This window comes from Strigops habroptila, chromosome 10, assembly GCF_004027225.2.
Source record: "Strigops habroptila isolate Jane chromosome 10, bStrHab1.2.pri, whole genome shotgun sequence".
NCBI classification, from domain to species: domain Eukaryota; kingdom Metazoa; phylum Chordata; class Aves; order Psittaciformes; family Psittacidae; genus Strigops; species Strigops habroptila.
Window position 1 is genome coordinate 35890916 of NC_046359.1, and position 20543 is coordinate 35911458.

A 20543-nucleotide genomic window follows, 5' to 3' on the forward strand; every position below is an offset into this window, starting at 1 on the left:
TTGATTCAAGATTATTTTTTAAAAGACAAAGTCTATGCCAGTGCTTTTAAACCGAACAGCAGATATCTACCTCAAAGAGGTCCATAACAGTAAAAAACCAATTTGCTCCTTTAACAGTTTAGCCTTTCCCTCAGATAACTTTGTATCACTTCCCAGATGCTTCTCTTAAGCAGAATGTTGGGGTTTTTTTTAAAGGACACAAACTACCCAACAAGTTTATTTGAAAATCAAATATTAGGCATTAGCAATGTTACTTCTGATACGAGCTAGTATGTTTTAGAAGGAGAATTTGTAGCTGAAGTTTTAGGAAAAGGCCACTTTCCCCACAACTGTGTAACATTTCAGCAGACAACTTCTGCTTTGTTCAACCGATTTAAATACAACCAGTACGTGATGCTGGCAGCCATACAAAACATATGAGAAACTTGCACTTTAACCTGTGGCAATAACAGCAAGATTCTGACCAGCTCCAAACGCAGTATTTGCATTTTCAGTGCCACACCAAGTGGAATTCAGTACCACCTAAATGCAAAGCGGCAGCTGATTAAAAAAAATCATAAGTCAAATGATAAAGCTACATAGTTTAGTACATTAAAACAAAAACAAGGACAATGGTATTTGTATAAAGTCCCAAAAATATACATATGGGGGGGGGGGAAATCACTGTACACAACTCTGAGGTTGTTAAGGTGATCAGCGACTGAACAGTGCAAGACATGCTTTTCCAGTTACAAGCTCAAAACAGAAGTGCAAAAGAAATTAAAGCTTCGTCTGAAGTGATTTACCTTTTAGGATAAGGAAACCGTAGGATATTGTCATCAGTGTTACAGAGAAATTTCCACCCCACCCCAAACACATACACACAAACTCGTTGAAGTTTTTCCATAATACAGAATTTCATTCAAACATGTCCCCCTGAGCTTGGGTGTTGTGGGGACAACTTGACGCTGATTAAATGTTGGCCTGTGAATCAAGTGATCTCAGTTCTCCAGCTTTGGCTAACCATACCTGTGATTTACAGGCAGTGAGAGAGACAAGAGCACCTGGGTTCAAACTCTCCCCTCTGAGACCACATTACTGTCAAAAAGCAGATGCTAAGCTATGGCTGAGGAATAAAGAAATTGCTTTATAGGTCTCTGTGCTCTCACCCACAGTTCAGAACAACTTCAGGCAAGTGCTTTTGGTAGGCTGACTAAGCTGCACATGCATATATCCATGCAAATGTGGAATATGGCTCCGAAGACCTACATCGAGGGGAAGTGCATGTGAAGACCAGAGAGAGGCCCTACAAGTTTACAAAAATATATAGCCAATACTGTAGCTTAAGAAGTCAGTGTTACTTGTTACATAGACCCCGAAAAAGTATTAACTACTTTTCAAACATTCCAGACAAGGTCACTTTTAACAAAAAAAGGTCAAGTTCTCTAAACCAAGATTTTACAAATGGATCTTTCCTTCAAGTGAACAGGACATTTGTTTTTATGCTTAACTTTTTAATCAGTTAAGACTGAATTTATTTAAGGTTTTTATTTGAACATATGCATAAACACAAATAAGTTTACTTTAAACACATCGGCACAGAAAAAAAAAAGTTAACCTTTCAAAACATAACAGAGCAGGTCTGGTTAGTATGTAACTGTTGCAAATATGAAAGAGTTTGTGCATTAGGCCCACCCATACAGAAAGCAGGGAAAAGTCTCAATGAAAGAAAATTACTGTTCAAGTCTAAGTGGCGTTTTGAAGAACCAGCAGCCTAAGTGACACCATGAAGCTAGTCACAAACAAGCAGACCTGCTTGGGCTACTAAAGATAAGTGTATCCTCCCGAAAGTGCCGTTTACTCCCAAGTTATTTTCTGTTTCGAAGGCGTTTAGATTTCCTAGGACAGTCTGTAGATTCAACCGTCTTCCTCCGTTTTCTAGGAGATTGTTCGTTTGAGCCAGACCCTGAAGAATTTCCTACTGTGCTCTCCGTCACGTCTCGCAGCTTGCGTTCAAGCTCAGCCAATCGGGCATTCTGTTCACCTATGATTTGGGTTTGCTCAAGCAGTTTCTGATCTTGATCTTGGAGTTGTTTCTGTTGCTCTTGCACTTTGATGCGAAGCTCTGAGATTTCACGCTTTAGCGATGTCAAGCCTGTGCCATTTGCTCTTATTTGCTGCTGGAGTTTAGTGACTTCCTGTCTTGAAGGGTTCTGCTTGGAGAATAGCTGCATTGTTGTCAGTGCAGCAGAAGGTCCTGGAACTTCAGAGAAAACTGCAATTAATCCTCTACAACTTCAAGACAGAAACTGTGTCCCAGTTTTCATATTTTACTTATCCTTACTCCCCAGACATAAATATGAATACTGGTTGTAAGTTACATGAACATGTCAACAGATTTACAGTCACAGACAGGCTTAGAAAATTGGGGCTGTTCAGCCTGAAGAAGAGAAGCTGTGTGGAGACCTCAGAGCAGCCTTCCAGTATCTGAAAGGGGCCTACAAAGATGCTGGAAAGGGACTCTTCATCAGGGATTGTAGCGACAGGACAAACAGGTAATGAGTTAAAACTTACACAGAGGAGATTCAGGTTAGATATAAGGAAGTAGTTCATTACCATGAGAGTGGTGAGGCACTGGAACAGGTTTCCAAAGAAGTGGTAAATTCTTCAGCCCTGGCAATGTTCAAGGCCAGGCTGGGCAGGGTCCTGGGCACCATGGTCTAATGGGATGTGTCCCTGCCCATGGCTAGATGATCTTAAGGTCCTTTCCAACCCTAACCATTCTATGATTCTATGATTTAAGTGTATTACAAGAGCACATGGTATCTCAGAGCACAATTAGCTTAATTTAAAATATGTAAGACTTTCAGTAGTGTGGAAAACAGCTCATCATTAATTTTCTGTGTATAAGCTTCCTTCCTTTTGCTGTATCAAAAAATTACATAAGGACATCATCTAAACTTAGTGTTAACACATGTTAGGTCAAAACCCAACAACGTGTCTATAAATTATTTCTTACTGAATAAATATATTAAATATATTTCAATAGAGAAATAAAACTGTGCTGCCTTAGCTGTAGACAACTAAAGTTCTAAAATTTTGTGGTTTGGAGCTTAACAAAGTACTACACTTGAACTTACTTTTTGGAAGAACACGTCTTACTTTCCATCCCTTAGAAGGACTCTTCCTAAATGCTAAAATCAATCTAGGTTTTGGGCTTGGGGATCTTGATTCTACTAAAGAGCCTGCAAATCAAGGACACTAAAAGCTACAGCATAAATTCTGTCACTTTACCTATCATAAGGTATCTATCACTTTATCTATCATAAGAACTATCTATCACTTCCTCTATGGTAAGAGGTACCTATCACAATGGGCATCTATCACTTTATCATTCCTAAGAGGCGTCTATCGCTTTATCTATCTTGAGGCGCCTATCATTTTATCTATCTTAAGATGCATCTATTGCTTTATCTATCTTAAGAGGCATCTATCATTTTATCTATACTAAGAGGTGTCTATTGCTTTATCTATCTTAAGAGGCGTCTACCATTTTATCTATCCTAAGAGGCATCTATTGCTTTATCTATCTTAAGAGGCGTCTATCATTTTATCTATACTAAGAGGTGTCTATTGCTTTATCTATCTTAAGAGGCGTCTATCATTTTATCTATACTAAGAGGCATCTATTGCTTTATCTATCTTAAGAGGCGTCTATCATTTTATCTATACTAAGAGGCGTCTATTGCTTTATCTATCTTAAGAGGCGTCTACCATTTTATCTATCCTAAGAGGCATCTATTGCTTTATCTATCTTAAGAGGCGTCTATCATTTTATCTATCCTAAGATGCATCTATTGCTTTATTTATCTTAAGAGGCGTCTATCATTTTATCTATACTAAGAGGCGTCTATTGCTTTATCTATCTTAAGAGGCGTCTACCATTTTATCTATCCTAAGAGGCATCTATCGCTTTATCTATCTTAAGAGGAGTCTATAATTTTATCTATACTAAGAGGTGTCTATCATTTTATCTATCTTAAAAGGCATCTATCACTTTATCAGTCCTAAGAGGTGTCTTTCATTTTATCTATCCTACGAGGCGTCTATTGCTTTATCTATCCTAAAAGGCATCTATCACTTTATTGTAAAAGGTGTCCATCACTTTATCATAACAGGCTTCCATCACTTTATCATAACAGGTGTCTGTCACTTCCTTAAGAGGTACAGATCACTTTATTATAAAAGGCATCTTCCATTTTTATCAAAAGAGGTGCCCGTCACTTCACCATCCTAAAGAGGCACCCATCACTTTATCGTAAAAGGTGTTCATCACTTTTTCTATCATAAGAGGCATCTATGACTATCATAAAAGGCATCTATCACTTTATCGATCCTAACAGCCATCTATCACTATCGTAAGAGGCATCCATCACTTTATCTATCATAACAGGTGTCTATCACTTTATCATGAGGTGTCCATCACTATCATAAAAGGTGCCCATCACTTTATCATGAGGCATCTATCGCCTTATCTATCGCAAGAAGCGTCTGTCGCCTTATCTGTCACTAGAGGCATCCATCACTTCCTCTATCATAACAAGTGTCTATCCCTTTATCTATCATATAGGTGCCCATCACTTTATCATAAAAAGCATTTACTACTTTATCATAAGAGGCATCCACCACTTTACCAATCCTAAGAGCCATTTACCACAATCGTAAGAGGCATCTATCGCTTCATCTATCATTAGAGGCATCTATCACTTTATCCATCCAGGAGGCATCTATCACTTTATCAATCCTCAGAGCCATCTATCGCTATCGTAAGAGGAATCTACCACTTTATCACTGGAGGCATCTACCGCTTTATCTATCGTTGAGACATCTATTACCTTATCTATCATTAGAGGCATCTATCAATTTATCTATCATAAGAGGCATCTATCACTTTATCATCAGAGGCCTCCATCACTTCATCTATCGTAACAGGTGTCTATCCCTTGATCCATCCTAAGAGGCTTCTATCAGTTTATTTATTATATAGGTGTCCATCACTTTATCGTAAGAGCTATCTTTCACTTTATCAACCCTAAAATCCATCTATCACTTTATCAATACTAAGAGGCATTTATCACTATCATTCGAGGCATCAATCACCTTATCTATCATTAGAGGCATCAGTTTATCATAAGAGGCATCTATCACTTTATCTGTCATGAGACATCTATCACTTCATCTATCATTAGAGGCATCAATCACCTTATCTATCATAGAGGCATCTATCACGTAATCTATCATAGAGACATCTATCACATTATCTATCAGAGACATCTATCACTTCATCAATGATAAGAGGCATCTATCACTTCATCTATCATAGAGGCATCTATCACTTTATCAATCCTAAGAGGCATCTATCGCTATCGTTAGAGGCATCTACCAATTTATCTATCAGAGGTATCAATCACCTTATCTATCATTAGAGGTATCAGTTTATCATGAGGCATCTATCACTTTACCTATCATAGAAGCATCTATTACATTATCGATCATAAAGGCATCTATCACATTATCTATCAGAGACACCTATTACTTTATCATAAGAGTCATCTATCAATTTATCTATCGTTAGAGGCACCTATCACTTTATCTATCATAGAGGCATCTTATAATTTTATCTATTATGGAGGCATCTATCACTTTACCAATCTTAAGAGGAATCTATCGCTATCTTAAGAGGCATCTACCACTTTATCTATCATTGAGGCATCTATCACCTTATCTATCATTAGAGACATTAGTTTATCATGAGTCATCTATCACTTTATCTGTCATAAGAGACATCTACCACTTCATCTATAACAAGAGGCATCTATCACATTATCTATCATAGAGACATCTACCACATTATCTATCATAGAGACACCTATCAATTTTTCTCACTTTACCTATCATTAGAGGCATCTATCACTTCATCAATCATAGAGGCATCTATCATCCATCACAGACGCATCTTATCACTTTATCTATTATGGAGGCATCTATGACTTTATCAATCCTAAGAGGCATCTATCACTATCTTAAGAGGCTTTATCTATCATTGAGGCATCTATCACCTTATCTATCATTAGAGACGTCTATCGCCTTATCTATCATTAGAGGCATCACTTTATCATAAGAGGCATCTATCGATTATCAATGCTAAGAGCCATCTATCACTTTATCAATACTAAGAGGCATTTATCACTATCAGTAGAGGCATCAATCACCTTATCTATCATTAGAGGCATTAGTTTATCATAAGAGGCACCGATCACTTTATAACAAGAGGCACCTAGCACTTTATCTATCATAGCGGCATCTATCACATCCATCATAGAGGCATCTTATCACTTTATCTATTATGGAGGCATCTATTGCTTTATCAATCCTAAGAGGCATCTATTGCTATCATTAGAAGCATCTACCATTTATCTATCATGACAGGCATCAATCACCTTATCTATCATTAGAGGCATCAGTTTATCATAAAAGGCATCTATCACTTTATCTATCAGAGGCATCTATTACATTATCTAAGACATCTATCACATTATCTATCATAGAGAAATCTATCACATTATCTATCAGAGACATCTGTAAATTTATCGTAAGAGGCATCTATCACTATACCTATCATTAGAGGCATCTATCACTTATCCATCATAGAGGAATCTATCACTTTATCACAAGAGCCATCTATTACTTTATCAATCCTAAGAGCGTTCTATCACTTTATCAATCCCAAGAGGCATTTATCGCTATCTTAAGAGGCATCTACGGCTTTATCTGTCATTGAGGCATCTATCACCTTAACTAATATTAGAGGCATCAGTCACCTTATCGTTAGAGGCATTAGTTTATCATAAGAGGCATCTATCACTTTATCACAAGAGCCATCTATCACTTTATCAATCCTATGTGGCATCCATCGCTACCTTAAGAGGCATCTACCGCTTTCTATATCATTGAGGCATCTATTGCCTTATCTATCATTATAGGCATCTATCTCTTTATCAATCCTAAGAGACATCTATCACCTCATCTACCATTAGAGGTATCAGTTTATCGTAAGTGGCATCTATCACTTTCTCTGTCATAAGAGACATCTACCACTTCATCTATAACAAAAGGCATCTATCACTTTATCAATTATAGAGGCAATCTATTACATTATCTATCATAGAGATATCTATCACATTATCTATCATAGAGACATCAATTTATCAGAGGCATCTATCACTTTACCTATCATAGAGGCATCTATTATTTTATCATAGAGGCATCTATCACTTTGTCTCATAGAGGCATCTTACCACTTTATCAGTAACGGAGGCATCTATCACTTTATCAATCCTAAGAGGCATCTATTACCATCACTAGAGGTATCTACCAATTTATCTATCATCAAAGGTATCAATCACCTTATCTATCAGAGGCATCCGTCACTTTACTTATCATAGAAGCATCTATTACATTATCGATCATAGAGACATCTATCACTTTATCATAAGAGACATCTATCATTTTACCTATCATTAGAGGCATCTATCACGTTATCTATTATGGAGGCATCTATCACTTTATCCTAAGAGCTATCTACCATTTTATCAATCCTAAGAGCCATCTTATGATGTATCTATCGCTATCTTTAGAGGCATCTACTGCTTTATCTATCATTAGAGACAACTATTGTCTTATCTATCATTAGAGGCATCTATCACCTTATCTATCATTAGAGACAACTATCGCCTTATGTATCATTAAAGGCATCACTTTATCATAAGAGGCATCTATGACTTTATCTACCATAAGAGACATCCATTGTTTTATCTACCATAACAGGTATCTATTGCTTTATCTTTCATAACAGCTGTCCATCACTATCATAAGAGGTATCTATCACTTTATCAACCCTAAGTGGCATCTATCGCTATTATTAGAGGCATCAATCACCTTATCTATCATTACAGGTATCTATTGCTTTATCTATCGTAGAGTCATCTATAGCTTTATGTTTTGTAATGTGTCCATCATTTTATCATAAGAGGTATCTATCACTTTATCATAAGTGTCTATCCCTTTATCTATCATATGCATGTCCATTACTTTATCAATCCTGAGCCATCTATCACTTTATCAACCCTTAGAGCCATCTGCTCTGCCCTCGTGAGACCCCACTTGCAGCACTGTGTACAGTTCTGGTGTCCTCAACATAAAAAGGACATGGAGCTGTTGGAGCGAGTCCAGAGGAGGGCCACAAGGATAAAGGGGCTAGAGCACCTCTCGTATGAAGACAGGCTGAGAAAGGTGGGGCTGTTCAGCCTGGAGAAGAGAAGGCTGCGTGGAGACCTCAGAGCAGCTTCCAGTATCTGAAGGGGGCCTACAAGGATACTGGAGAGGGACTCTTCGTTAGGGACTGTAGTGGTAGGACAAGGGGTGATGGGTTCAAACTGAAATAGGGGAAGTTCAGGTTAGATATAAGGCAGAAGTTCTTTACAGTGAGGGTGGTGAAGCACTGGAATGGGTTGCCCAAGGAAGTGGTGAATGCTCCATCCCTGGCAGCGTTCAAGGCCAGGTTGGACAGAGCCTTGGGTGACATGGTTTAGGGTGAGGTGTCCCTGCCCATGGCAGGGGGGTTGGAACTAGATGATCTTAAGGTCCTTTCCAACCCAAACCATTCCATGATTCTATGATTCTATCTATCGCTATCGTAAGAGCCATCTATCACCTTATCTATCACAAGCATCATCTATCACCTTATCTATCATTAGCGGCATCTATCACTTTATCTTTCATAACAGGTGTCCATCACTTTATCATAAGAGGCATCTATCACTTTTTTGTAGTTTGGGACTTAACAAGATACTACTGTTTAACTTACTTTTCGGAAGAACACGTTTTACTTTCCGTCTTTTACAACGACGCTTCCTATATCCTAAAACCAAACTGGATTTAGTGCTTGGGACTCTTGATTTTAACAAACATCCTGTAAATCAAGGAGACTAAGAGCTACATTATAATTTCTGTCACTTTATCTACTGTAAGGCATCTATCACTTAATTGTAAGAGGTGTATAGCACTATTTTTTGTAAAAGGTATCTCTTCCTTTATCTATTCTGAGAGGCATCTATCACTTTATCTGTCGTAACGGTATCTACCATTTTATGTATCATGAAAGGTGTTCATCACTAACTATCGTAAAATTGTCTATCACATTATCGTGAGAGATATCTATCACTTTATTGTAAAGGTTTTTATCACTATCATACAAGGCATCTATCACTTTATCATAAAAGGCATCTATCACTTTACGTATCATAAGAAGCATTTATCACTATCCTAAAGGATTTATCTCTATGTATCACTTTATCGTAAAAGGTGTCTATCACTTTATCGCAGGGTATCTATCACTTTATCTATCGTGAAGTATCTATCACTTTATCACACAAGGTGTCTATCACTTTACTCTTCTAGTAGTGTCCTCTGCAAGTAAGATGCAATTTTTAAGTGCTGCACAGACAGTACAGTCTGGAGCAGGCTACAGGAACATCCTCCTCCTCCTGTTAGGATGCCAGCATAGCTATCGTTATGTGACACTCAAGGGTCGCCATTAAAGGGGTTTTGCTCCTCCCTCAACACGAGAGGTATTCTTATGCCACATGAAGGCTTGGCCTTGAAAAGCTGATTGACATCATCTATGTTTTTGGGCAATCTTCCGCAACTGAGAGACTCAATGGACTTCAGGCATAAGTAACAGGATATAATTAAGAGGTGGTATACAAACTGATGGCTAAAAGGTGAACAGGACACACCAGAAACAACAAGCAGCTCCCACAGTTAGGGCTATTGGTTTTACTTAAGATGTAATTACTTTTCATTTGTATTACGTTATCTTTTTAGGGAGTTAATTTTACAGTCCTCAAGAAGCGTGAAGATGTTCAGCACAGGGAAAACAATGCGGATACCAACCTTTTGCTTTTGGCCATTATATGAGACAACTACCTTAGACTTGAGTTCACAAAAGTTCTGGTAAGTCTGACAGAGTACATGAAGGACCAGTTTAATTGGGTATTTATAGACTAGTATTTTAATTGCCTTTTAACTACTGCCTATAAGTGTTTTGCATGTTAGTGTAGACATTAGTGCCCCAGGAAAGTAAGAAAAAAAGCACATACAAGGATGTTCTAGCCCTTTATGCACTACAACAGCTTAGGTTAATTCATTTGCTGATTGTCCTAAAAATAAAAGGCATCAAGTTGTCATCTCATGTGCCAAATTTCAACCAAGTGCAGCGATAGTGTCTCATTCATTAGTGGCACAAAAGCATTTGTTTCATGAATACGCACTATGGAGAATTCTAACATACATTCAAGTGACTGTTCTTTTGGTAGTAAAAAGGCTCCTTAAATTTCAGAGCAAATGAATTTCAGTTAGCATTCCTACGAAACAAGTATCAGCAATGTTTAGGTAATAAAGCTCACATTTAAGGGAGGGAGCTTTGAAAAGATACAGTGCTGTAATTTTTAACAGAAAAACAAAATCAATGTTACGATGGAATTAATACCTGGGGCAGTTCCTATCAGCCGTCCTGATACATCTGACCCAGGCATCTTTCTTTTCAGTATTGGAACAATCTTCTCATCAAAATATTCCATAGCCATGGAGGAAATGTCCCTTAGTTCTTGGAGAACTTCATGAGCTCTCTGAGGAGCTCTTGTAGAGTTTACATATCTTAGCACACGATAAATTTCATCTATTACCTAAAACATTTAAGAAGAATTAGGATTTTATGGTAAAGGCAAGATTATTTCAGACCATTCTAGAAGGCATATTCAGGGGCTTTTACTATATAATATTGCATATACCGTGTGCTTAGTTCTAGATCAGCTTTTTGAAATTAAGTGCTGTTTGTGATATATCAGAGAAGCTCTTCACTTAATCTGTCATAACAACTCTCTTCAAACTCAAAGAATCAGGCTCATTGTGTGAAATGTTGTTTCACTACATCCATACTTGACTTACATAATCTATACTCAGTAGAGCATAATCATTTCTTTCTGGAGAACCTGAAGCAAGTCACTTCCCCAGTAAGTTATGAAACATATGAATGGAGTAGCAAGAATTATGTCAGTGTGAACTGCTGCAAATATGTATCCAAGTCCACTTGCATACACCCAAAATATTCCAAATTCTGATTAAGTCCAAAATATATTACTTTACAAAATATCAATCCACTACTGGCAGAGAACATAAGCACCCTCTTAACAGGTTTGACAAGCAAGCCCTTTCGGTAGGATAGAGAGAGACAAAAGGTGTCTTGCTAATCTATGAATTATAGCATGAGGTCAAGATAAGAGTGCTGGTCTCTTAGTACCAAAACTACTGACACAGGTATACTGACACTGAGTCAAGAATGATTGAAGAGTCTCCTGAAGAGCACAGATATTAAGGACTTAGAATCATAAGTAAGACAATACCGTTGCATCTTGTGTTTTAATGAGGGAAGCTTAGCTAAAAAGTTGCAAAAGCTAGACAAAAATCTCATCACACAATGAGCTTATAAAAGACTTCTCTAATTTAACCCACACTATACCCCGTTAGCAACAACATCCTCAAAGCATCCTCAGTTTAAAATGTTGCAGCAGTGCTCTGATATCACCAGGAGCCCTCACGCAGCATGCCAAACCTCAAATCAGGATTCACATATTCTAACACAAATTCACTTCCTGACAGTTCTGTGGCAGCTTCATTCAAACAAAATTTCATGGGGGAACCAGACTGTAAGTGAACTCTGAGCCTTGATTCTGTTGACAGAGTAAGCTCATACACTAAGTAAATAATACACCCCCCTCCCCCTTTTTAGCTGTTGTATTAGGATACAAACAAGGTCCTTATGACTCGGTACCCACAAGGGAAACGGCTGGCAAGCTCACACACACCCGCACACCCCAGGTCTAGCTGAGTATTGCCTTTCTGTCTACTATTCACTAAAGTAAGTGAGAATCAAGGACTTAAGTTTAACTTTATATTACATTTTTAAAAATACATGGCATATATAAAAATATAAAGTCAAATAAGCATAAATATCTTAAATTATAATGATTTCAAATTAAATATCACATTAACAAGAGTATAAAGAAATCAGGTTACCCCCTCTTCAAGATAAAAATACATTTCATGCCAACAGTCTATCCCACTGTACTGGAGAAATGCCTGCCATGCTTCACCTGAACCCAACAGCTAAGGTCTCCACTCAGCCCAGTGCAATTCCATTATCTGCCCATGAAGAATTAATACCAACCACCATTTCAAAATGGAAAGCTCAACGAATAGAACCTTAGGCTAATGTGCACAGATCTTGTTTCAACCCTGAGCTGTACCAGTCCTCCTCAGATCATGATTTTATCAATTCCCCTGAGCAATTCCATTATCACAGCTTATAAACCAGTGCTATCTCTGATGCACATCTTGCTTGCATCATTTATGTTTTATGTTGGGGTAGTATTCTGAAACACTGGAATTGTTCAGGAGTAGTCATATTTAGCACACTTTACATTAAAACAAATTTCACCAACTGTACAAAAATACTCCATCCACTGAAATACTGCACAATGTTTCCCCATATTAAATACCTTAATTCAAATAATCTGAAGTACTCAAATCCTTAAGAAAGGTGCCTAAAATCTTCCTGATTGACTGGGTGCTTAGTGTTACGTGTAGTCTAAATTACTGCATCTTCTGATGACCTGGGCTCCAGCCGTTTTGTGGAATTAAAATTGAGAATTAAACCCTACATAGCATGTGTTTCTTGTAAAAGGTTGTGTAAGATGTATATGCCACAATTCAAACATCAGAATTAAGAGATAATCTAAGGGAAAATTGAAATAGAGTTTAAAATAACTAATATTAGGCACAGTCTGGTTCATTCATTTCAGACTGCCTGTTATAACAGAGCATTGGTTTGTGTGTTTGTTTGCAAGTTATGAAACACAGTTTCATATATACATTATATACAGTTGTCCCAACTGTCCCAAGCTACACAATCATACTTTTTAAACACCGATATACATTCACTTAATAAAGCATATGTTTTACCTTTCCAGGTATGAAGCAACAGAGATTGGAATCCACATACTTCATGAAAGTCATATTTAACAGAGAGAGCCTTGTTTCTACAGCAGCAAGGATGTCTGCATGACGAGCCAATGAATGGTTTCTTCTTTCTGACTCCCGTCTAGAAGACAGACCATTAAGTGACACTGATTTAACAATGAGTCAACAAAATGAAACGGTAAAATGGCTCAAGTTAATTTCACCTGTACAACCCTCGGAGGTTTGAAAACGTAACCACTAACATTAGTTCTGTCTGTATGGAAATAACCTTCTGCAGATTGAGAACCAGCTAGTAATAGCATACTACACTCTCTGAGACAGAATTTGTTCTCTAAATAATCACCTTATGTGATCCATAAACTCCATATGTAATTTAGGACTACTTAAAAACAAACTTGCACTACTAACTAGCAGTAGACACTAAATCAGTGTGAATATTTTTCTCCTCCCATATTCCTACAGTTAATACTTCAGCGCAACTGACAAATTTAATATATTACTAGTGCTTGCTACAAAATTGAGGTTGAGATAGAAGTTATTTTGACAAAGGATCTCTACAATAAACAGCATTTAGTCTCCTCACTCTGAGAAACCTGATAGGACACAGCAGCAGCTACACTTAATTCGCTGTAAAGAGGACAAAAAACACTGCTTTAAGTGAGAAACTAGCTCCCAGTAATGCTCCCATGTCAAACTCCACTCCTTTTCCCTGTTTAATCCTTGGCACTTGAAAAAATTTGCCATTTTTTTCAAGCAGAGTCATAGATAAATCATAAATAAAGGGAGTCGGTCTTGAAAAAGAATGGCATTTATTCATTCCTAGGAGTCCTTGCTTGATTTGCCACAAGAGTTGAGTAATACAGATCCACTCTTTTCTGTGTTTAAAATACCAGAGACACCTTCCAACATTCCTGTACATAGTATATGACAACTTACATTCATCCACACCATTATTCTGTAATTAGATCTTAGGTTCAAGGTGCTTTGGAAAAAAAATGAAATAAACCAACTGTGACCCTAATTGTCAAGACATATATAAGCAGAATTAGCCAGCAAGAAATTCCTTTCCAATATTCTGCTTAAAAGAATCTAGCATGTTGAAATATAAGTACAGTTTTAACTGGTACATACCTTGGAAGCTGAGCTTTAACTTGCTTTTGACACAAGTTGTGGTACCGTTCCACTTTCAGAAATCCCTGATTTAACATCCTCTGGCAAACCAAGTCCATTCGCTTGCAAACCTGGATTTAAGTAAAAAGAAAACTTAAGGCTCAATTAAGGCCACAAGTCACTTTTATTATTACCTTATCCATACTTGTTGGGTGGTAAAAGATTCTCTTATTGGCTTTTGCTACATTTCAAGAAGCAGAAACTGTAGTTGAGCTTAAGGCATCACCACCTCTAACAAGGATCAGGATACTCCAGAAACAGGCAGCTATGTTCCATGCAGTTCACAATCTCTCATATCAATATCTCCTGATATTGCTTAACAAGAGACAGGAGGCTGGATACCACCCATATATAAGCAGATACAATTTCCTCCAATTTTAATGGAAGTTGCAAATGCCTGTGCCTGGCTTTTAACATAGTCTCCAGAGTGATTCTGGTAAACCAAGTTAATGTTTTGGAGTCTCAAAAAAGAAGCTTTTAAAAATAAGAAATCATGATGGGTTTCCTTCAGCGTTTCAGGCTTATGTTTTTGAAGACAGCCACAATTAAATTTAAACACTTATGCAATACACTGCACATGAAACCAGATTCCTTTTTGTATAAAAAAGTATCTTCTTCTCTAACAGATTCCTTTATTTACTATGTTGGGTACCAACAGCCTCAATTTTTTTCAACAGATACAGGGAAAAAGGATGTTAATAACTGCAGAAAAAACCCACAATAAACTATGACATTTAAACCTTCACCATGTAACCAGTTATGAGACAAAGCCAACTCATACAAAAGTTTAAAGCAGTTGCAATCTGATGCTGAAGATGAGTGAGGTTAGTGAACCAACTGCCCTTTGAAATTGTTTCTATTGAATTTCTTTGTGGTTTTGGGTTTTGGCTTGGTTTTTATTGAAGTGCACAACTTCCACAGTGACCCCACTTTCTAATGGCTTAGTTTTGGCTTTTTTTTTTCTTTTCCTTTTTAAAATAAACACTCCATAAACTATTCACTTCATATATCTAAATTTATACCTTGAAGTATAAACAGAAAAAGACAGAGATTAGGACATTCATTTCCTTCCTTGAGGAAGAAGATCCTCACTTCTCCCATTAAAGCCTGCAATTATTTGCTGTCTATATGGAAGGCACGACTGAAAGTTCTACCTTCAGTGAGTCTTCTAGCCAGAGCTAGTATAAGTTCTGTGAGTAAGAACTGACCATTTTCAAACACATCTATATGAATGGATCTTTAAGCAATTGCTGTCAATCTGTCTGTGCTCCTTTGATTAGACCTTCCTTGTTAACAGTCAAAGGACAAGAATGAGACAGGCTAACTACAGAGGCATAGTCTCATCACTCTCTCGCCCACATTCACTGAATCAGCTAAATCATCTCCAGTATATAAACAATAATGCTGCCCTTCAACTACAGAGAGGAGGAAATTGTCATGTTCCTTCTGAGGTATCAGCTGCATTACGGATGCCTCGACCTGTTACCATTTTTGAGTACAAGACTTCACAGCTTGCTTGTAGTTCTAATGCTGTCAAACCCCTGAATTAAGAACTAGCACCCACACAAGGGCTATGTTAGCTATGCAATTGTTCAGCACAAAAGAAAACACAATCCTCGGTACACTATTAACTACAAATTCCGAGGAATCAGTGGGTTTAACCATGTGCACACTGACATCTGGTGGCAGAAAGGACCTTTCCGTGTGCTGAAGGCCTCCTGCATCCAAGACACCAAGTCGCAATGGGTAACACGAAATGCACTAGATTTTTAAACACTGGATGTTTCTAATCTTCTTCATGCTGTATAGTGCAAGAAAATGGGTAATTCTTTGCTCTCATTTCTGGACATTACCCGTATTTGTGCCCATAATCAATCTAGAAGCCAAACTCTAAACAGATAACAGGTATCACCAGAAACCAGTGTTTGTCTGCAACTTATTTTACCAATCACTTCTTAATTCTCAGCTGGTTCATGGTTCATCATTTAAACCATACAGCACCTCTATTTCTAGGAACAATATACCTCTCTTATACAAACTAAACTGACACGATCTACTCGGTGACTGCTACCAGCTTCCCTTCCCTCAAGCATGTCTTGTTTCTTCCAAGCTCCACTTGGTATCAAAACAGAGATAAAAATATCCTGAAGTATTTAGATTCAATATATGTTTTTCTCCTTAGAGGCCACACAGACACAGTGTTTCATAATGCCTTTCTAGGGTAAAGTATAAGTGACAAAATGTTGATGACTTCAGCAAGGAGCTTTAAAATAGAAATGCTCGTAAATACAGATTTACTGCAGCTGTGGAAGGATGAAAGCCATGCTGCCCAAAGGCTCTCAGTCCTTCCTTGTGCTCTGCAGGAAACAAGCACAAGTTTGCTGCAGAATCTAAGACACTTCTGATGTGTGTCAGAATCCATGATAACCTTCTCCTCAGAGTGTGCACAGAAAGAGTTTGTGGACTGGTTTTAATCATGCTTGCTGTAGTAATAGCCTCAATGGAAGTGTATTTCCAAGCTCAGGCATGTGAGTGGAAAAAAAAATTGAATATAAAAATACCATTATTATCCACTCACGTAAAAATTCCAGAGCTTAAGTCATTAAAAAAAATCCCAGTAAAAGAAGTCTTCAAAACCTGGAATAGAACTAGCTTCCATATCAGTGTACTAGGCTGCAGCTTGTCCAGAACATCACAGCTTCAGACATCAGCATCTTTTGGGTTTTCTGTGTTTCTCTTATGATTGCATATCAGGGGAAGTAGATGAAATACATACTCAAAAGGGATGAAAGCAAAATGCCACTGCTTTTCCTCTCGTTCATTTTCTCTGAACAAATTTTGGTAACTCAAGGACTGCATAATTTCAGACAAGGCTGCACTTTGAATACCTATTGTTCAGTCTCCATTAATTTAAATCTACTTCACTGCTTAACCAGTAGTGCTTAATTTCTGTTTTTAAATGCAGTAACACCAGGAACAGCAGAAAGCATTATGCTCAGGAAAGCAAGTGCTCCTTTGCACAATGAGGGGCCCATGGTCTTGCCTTGCCCGACAGCAATCATCAGCAGGAAATGTTCTTTGCCTTGGCCTCTGAGAACAGAAAAAGGCTTATGGATTTTAAGCCTTAGATTATGCTCCTCGTCATGCTCAGTACAAACAATAAAGGTTCCTATCTCTATTTTCATCTGAAAATGTGCCAATGTTCTGTCCTCCCACCCAGTCAACTCCTTAGTCTGCCTTCTTGTACACACTGCAGATCCAACACCACTTCAATTCAAATATTATTTTTCTTTGTTCAGCAAGCTACGGTTCTCCAGAAAAAGACAGAGATTAGGACATTCGTTTCCTTCAGTGCTGGTATACAGAGCATGCATCCAAGTGATCAGTTTAGGGAACCCATATTTTGTGTCTACAAGTTTGATGAAACTTCGTTTAGGCTGATTGATGTCCTGGACCGTATCTTCCTACCTTCTTCAAGATGTTTTATCCCAAGGAATGCACATTCTAAGGGGTTAATGAGGCTGCTTTTGGACACATTTTTAATATGCATGAGACCTAAGCAATTTAATCCCTGTCATTCAACTAATTTGGTCCTGCAGTGCATCTTTAGCAGAGTACTATCATTGTAAGATACACCCATTCATCTTTGATAAACAGCTCAAGTCAGTTCTCACAGAGAACTAAAAATTACTGTTGTGGAACACAGATCTTAAGAGCAGGAACATACAAGCGTCTCCCAAGACTACTTGTAGCCTTTAAAAATCTTAAAGTGATGAAATTTCGTTATGAATTTATGCCTGGGCATTGTTATTTTTAAATAACTCTCTGTCAACCTCATCTGGCATTATGCAAAACATCCAGTGTCTTCCTCTCAATGAGCTGCTAAAAGAACACCTTTAGCTCTGAATGGCCACAAGAAAGCCCTAGCTGATCAGGCTTATGTGGTTATGAGCTGTACTTTCGACTAGGTCAAACCAGAAGGGCTTTGGTTCCCCGTATTACAGCTGGTTAACAAAGACAAGTGTGCTTTCTTCTCAGAAGAACGCTCATAATGCCTTCTGATGTGCTTAAGGGAACAGTAAGGAACTGGATGGAGATTAAGTTTCTTGGCTGTCACTGACTCAAAAACTAAAAATAGGGAAAGACCAACTGAATAGTTTCCTTCATTTTATGTCTAGTATTGTTCTCTGTGTGTGTCAAAGCTGGTATTTATCCAATCTGGGTTTGCATATTTCTGAAACTTCTGAAAGGGGCAGTCATCTGGAAAAACGAACTTGCAGGTGCTACACAAGAGAGCATAGAAACGTTTTATTTTACTTCTTAAGAAGCACTGAGAGCTAAACCAGCTGGTTTAGCCCTCACACCACCATCTTTCCTATTCTCAGCTTCACTGCTGACAAAGCATTGCTTACAAACATTAACTTAGAAATGAAAAAAACCTTCTACTGCCTGGTTACAGCTCCCACGGGTACCAGCATTTATAAAGTGCAACGGGAAAGTTGCAGCAAAGGGCTGTGCCTAGCGCTGCAATACTGACCATGCCCCAAACAGGATACCTACCTCTCTTCGTTCAGAGTGGAAGTACTCAAAAGCAGTGGCTGGAATCCAAAAAGACAGTGCTACATCTTTTTCACAGCTCCACTACCTACTTTCACAGAGGCAGCAAAAGTCTTTAGCAGACTGACAGCACACTATTTAGGTACTGGTGTACTTGGTGCAGTACAAGAACAGATTTTCTGTTTGAAGAGCTTTCAGTTTAAAGTTACAGTCAAGATGCAACACTTTGGGTTGCTGATCCAGGACACATGCAGTATAATTCTCTGCAGAAATATGCTTGTAATATTATCCAGTTTAGGCTAATAAGACTTCTTAAAATAGAAACAGTACATGCAAGTTTACTGAGGGTTACATAAGCTATGCATTAATTCCCTATTATTCCATTTACAACCTCATAAGAAATTCCATAAGATAGCAGCTTATCATATTATGTCATAGTTTACATCAGGCTCCTTAGGCCAGCAGGTAAAGATTGATACACACTGATCTCCTGACAGCTGCATGCTTTTTTTTTTTTTTGCATTATAAAGTTCAGAGGTAGAAGTAATATCTTTTATTAGATCTAATACTATGACTGGAAGAAGCAGGCAGCCTTTCAGGCACACGAGGGCTTTTTTACATCTTCTTTTTTACTCCACATTGATTTCTAGATAAGGCAGGGTCTTTGGAGCAGCAGGCTCACCATCTCCTGCACTTGTAGGCTTAAGCTGTACACGTAAAAATAAACACACACGCATGAAACACAACAGACAAGCCCCCCCAGGAAAGCAGTCCCTAGGAGAAATAAGCCTCCAGCAGCCCAGCAGCTTCTCGCAGAGGACGAACGGAATGAAAGCAGCAGGGCACGGTAAAAGCCGTTTAAGACTGCCTGAATGGAGGCACACACCTACACGCCCATCACCCCCATACCCGAGGCTGGCGGACCGCTGGGGAGAAGGAAAAAAGCCCCATTCCACCGGCGACAGCAGCAGCCCTGCGGGGGGCAGCCAGGGCCGCCACCACGTCCACACCTCCTCTCGCCGCTGCTCCCGCCCCGAGGCCGGCGGTGCCCAGACAACGGGGCGGGCATCCCCCGGCGGGCCCGGGTCCCGCAAGGCCCCTCGCCCCCCGCCCCGCCGCCGCCTCCCGTCCCCTACCAGGCGGAGCTGGCTTATCTCATCGTAGGACAGGAAGCTGAGGATGTTCTCGATCGCCACGATGGGCAACCCCATGAGCGTGTTGCTCTGAGGAGGCAGCTCCATAGGCGCCAGAGAGTCGGAAGACTCCGAGACGGTGGGCGGGGAGAGCCGCGCCGAGCCCAGCGCGCTGCCTTCCCCGTCCGACACGAGCCGCTCCTCCGGCGCCGCCATCTTCCACCCCGTCCTTCCTCCACTGTGGGAGGAGAGACAGCCTTCCTATGACGACACTTCCGCCCCCGTTCGAGCGCGCCGCGCCCCGCCCCGCCCGGCCGGTGTCTGTGAGGTGAGGGGCTGTCACAGCCGCCTGCAGATCTTGGTCCCGTCCCCGAGCGTTCGGGACCCCACCAGGGTTAAAACAAAGAGCTGGAAATAAACCTGGTTTATTGTGTGCAGTAAAAGCTTGAGACTCGCTGTTGTGGGGGTTAAAAGCAAGGTTTAAGGGCCTCAGGATGCGTACCTGGTGTGGTTTTGACATGAGGTACATAGAATCATGGTTTGGGT

General features: G+C 39.1%; 1 protein-coding gene across 3 annotated transcripts; it reads right to left on the reverse strand.

Annotated features, from left to right (window-relative positions):
• Nucleotides 1-569: 569 nt before the first annotated feature.
• Nucleotides 570-20252, reverse strand: FBXO28 (F-box protein 28). 3 transcript variants are annotated; one of them, XM_030499774.1, is made up of 6 exons: nt 20001-20229; nt 14269-14378; nt 13120-13258; nt 10589-10784; nt 8906-8959; nt 570-2242 (listed from the first exon to the last, which is right to left on the reverse strand). In XM_030499774.1, the coding sequence occupies exons 1-6, from the start codon at nt 20211-20213 to the stop codon at nt 1848-1850; spliced, it is 1107 nt and encodes a 368-aa protein (XP_030355634.1). In that variant the 5' UTR covers nt 20214-20229; the 3' UTR covers nt 570-1847. The 3 variants fall into 3 exon arrangements, with proteins under 3 accessions (XP_030355634.1, XP_030355636.1, XP_030355637.1); XM_030499777.1 differs by lacking the exon at nt 570-2242 and adding an exon at nt 2913-3224; XM_030499776.1 differs by lacking the exon at nt 8906-8959 and having other exon boundaries at nt 20001-20252.
• Nucleotides 20253-20543: the final 291 nt, after the last annotated feature.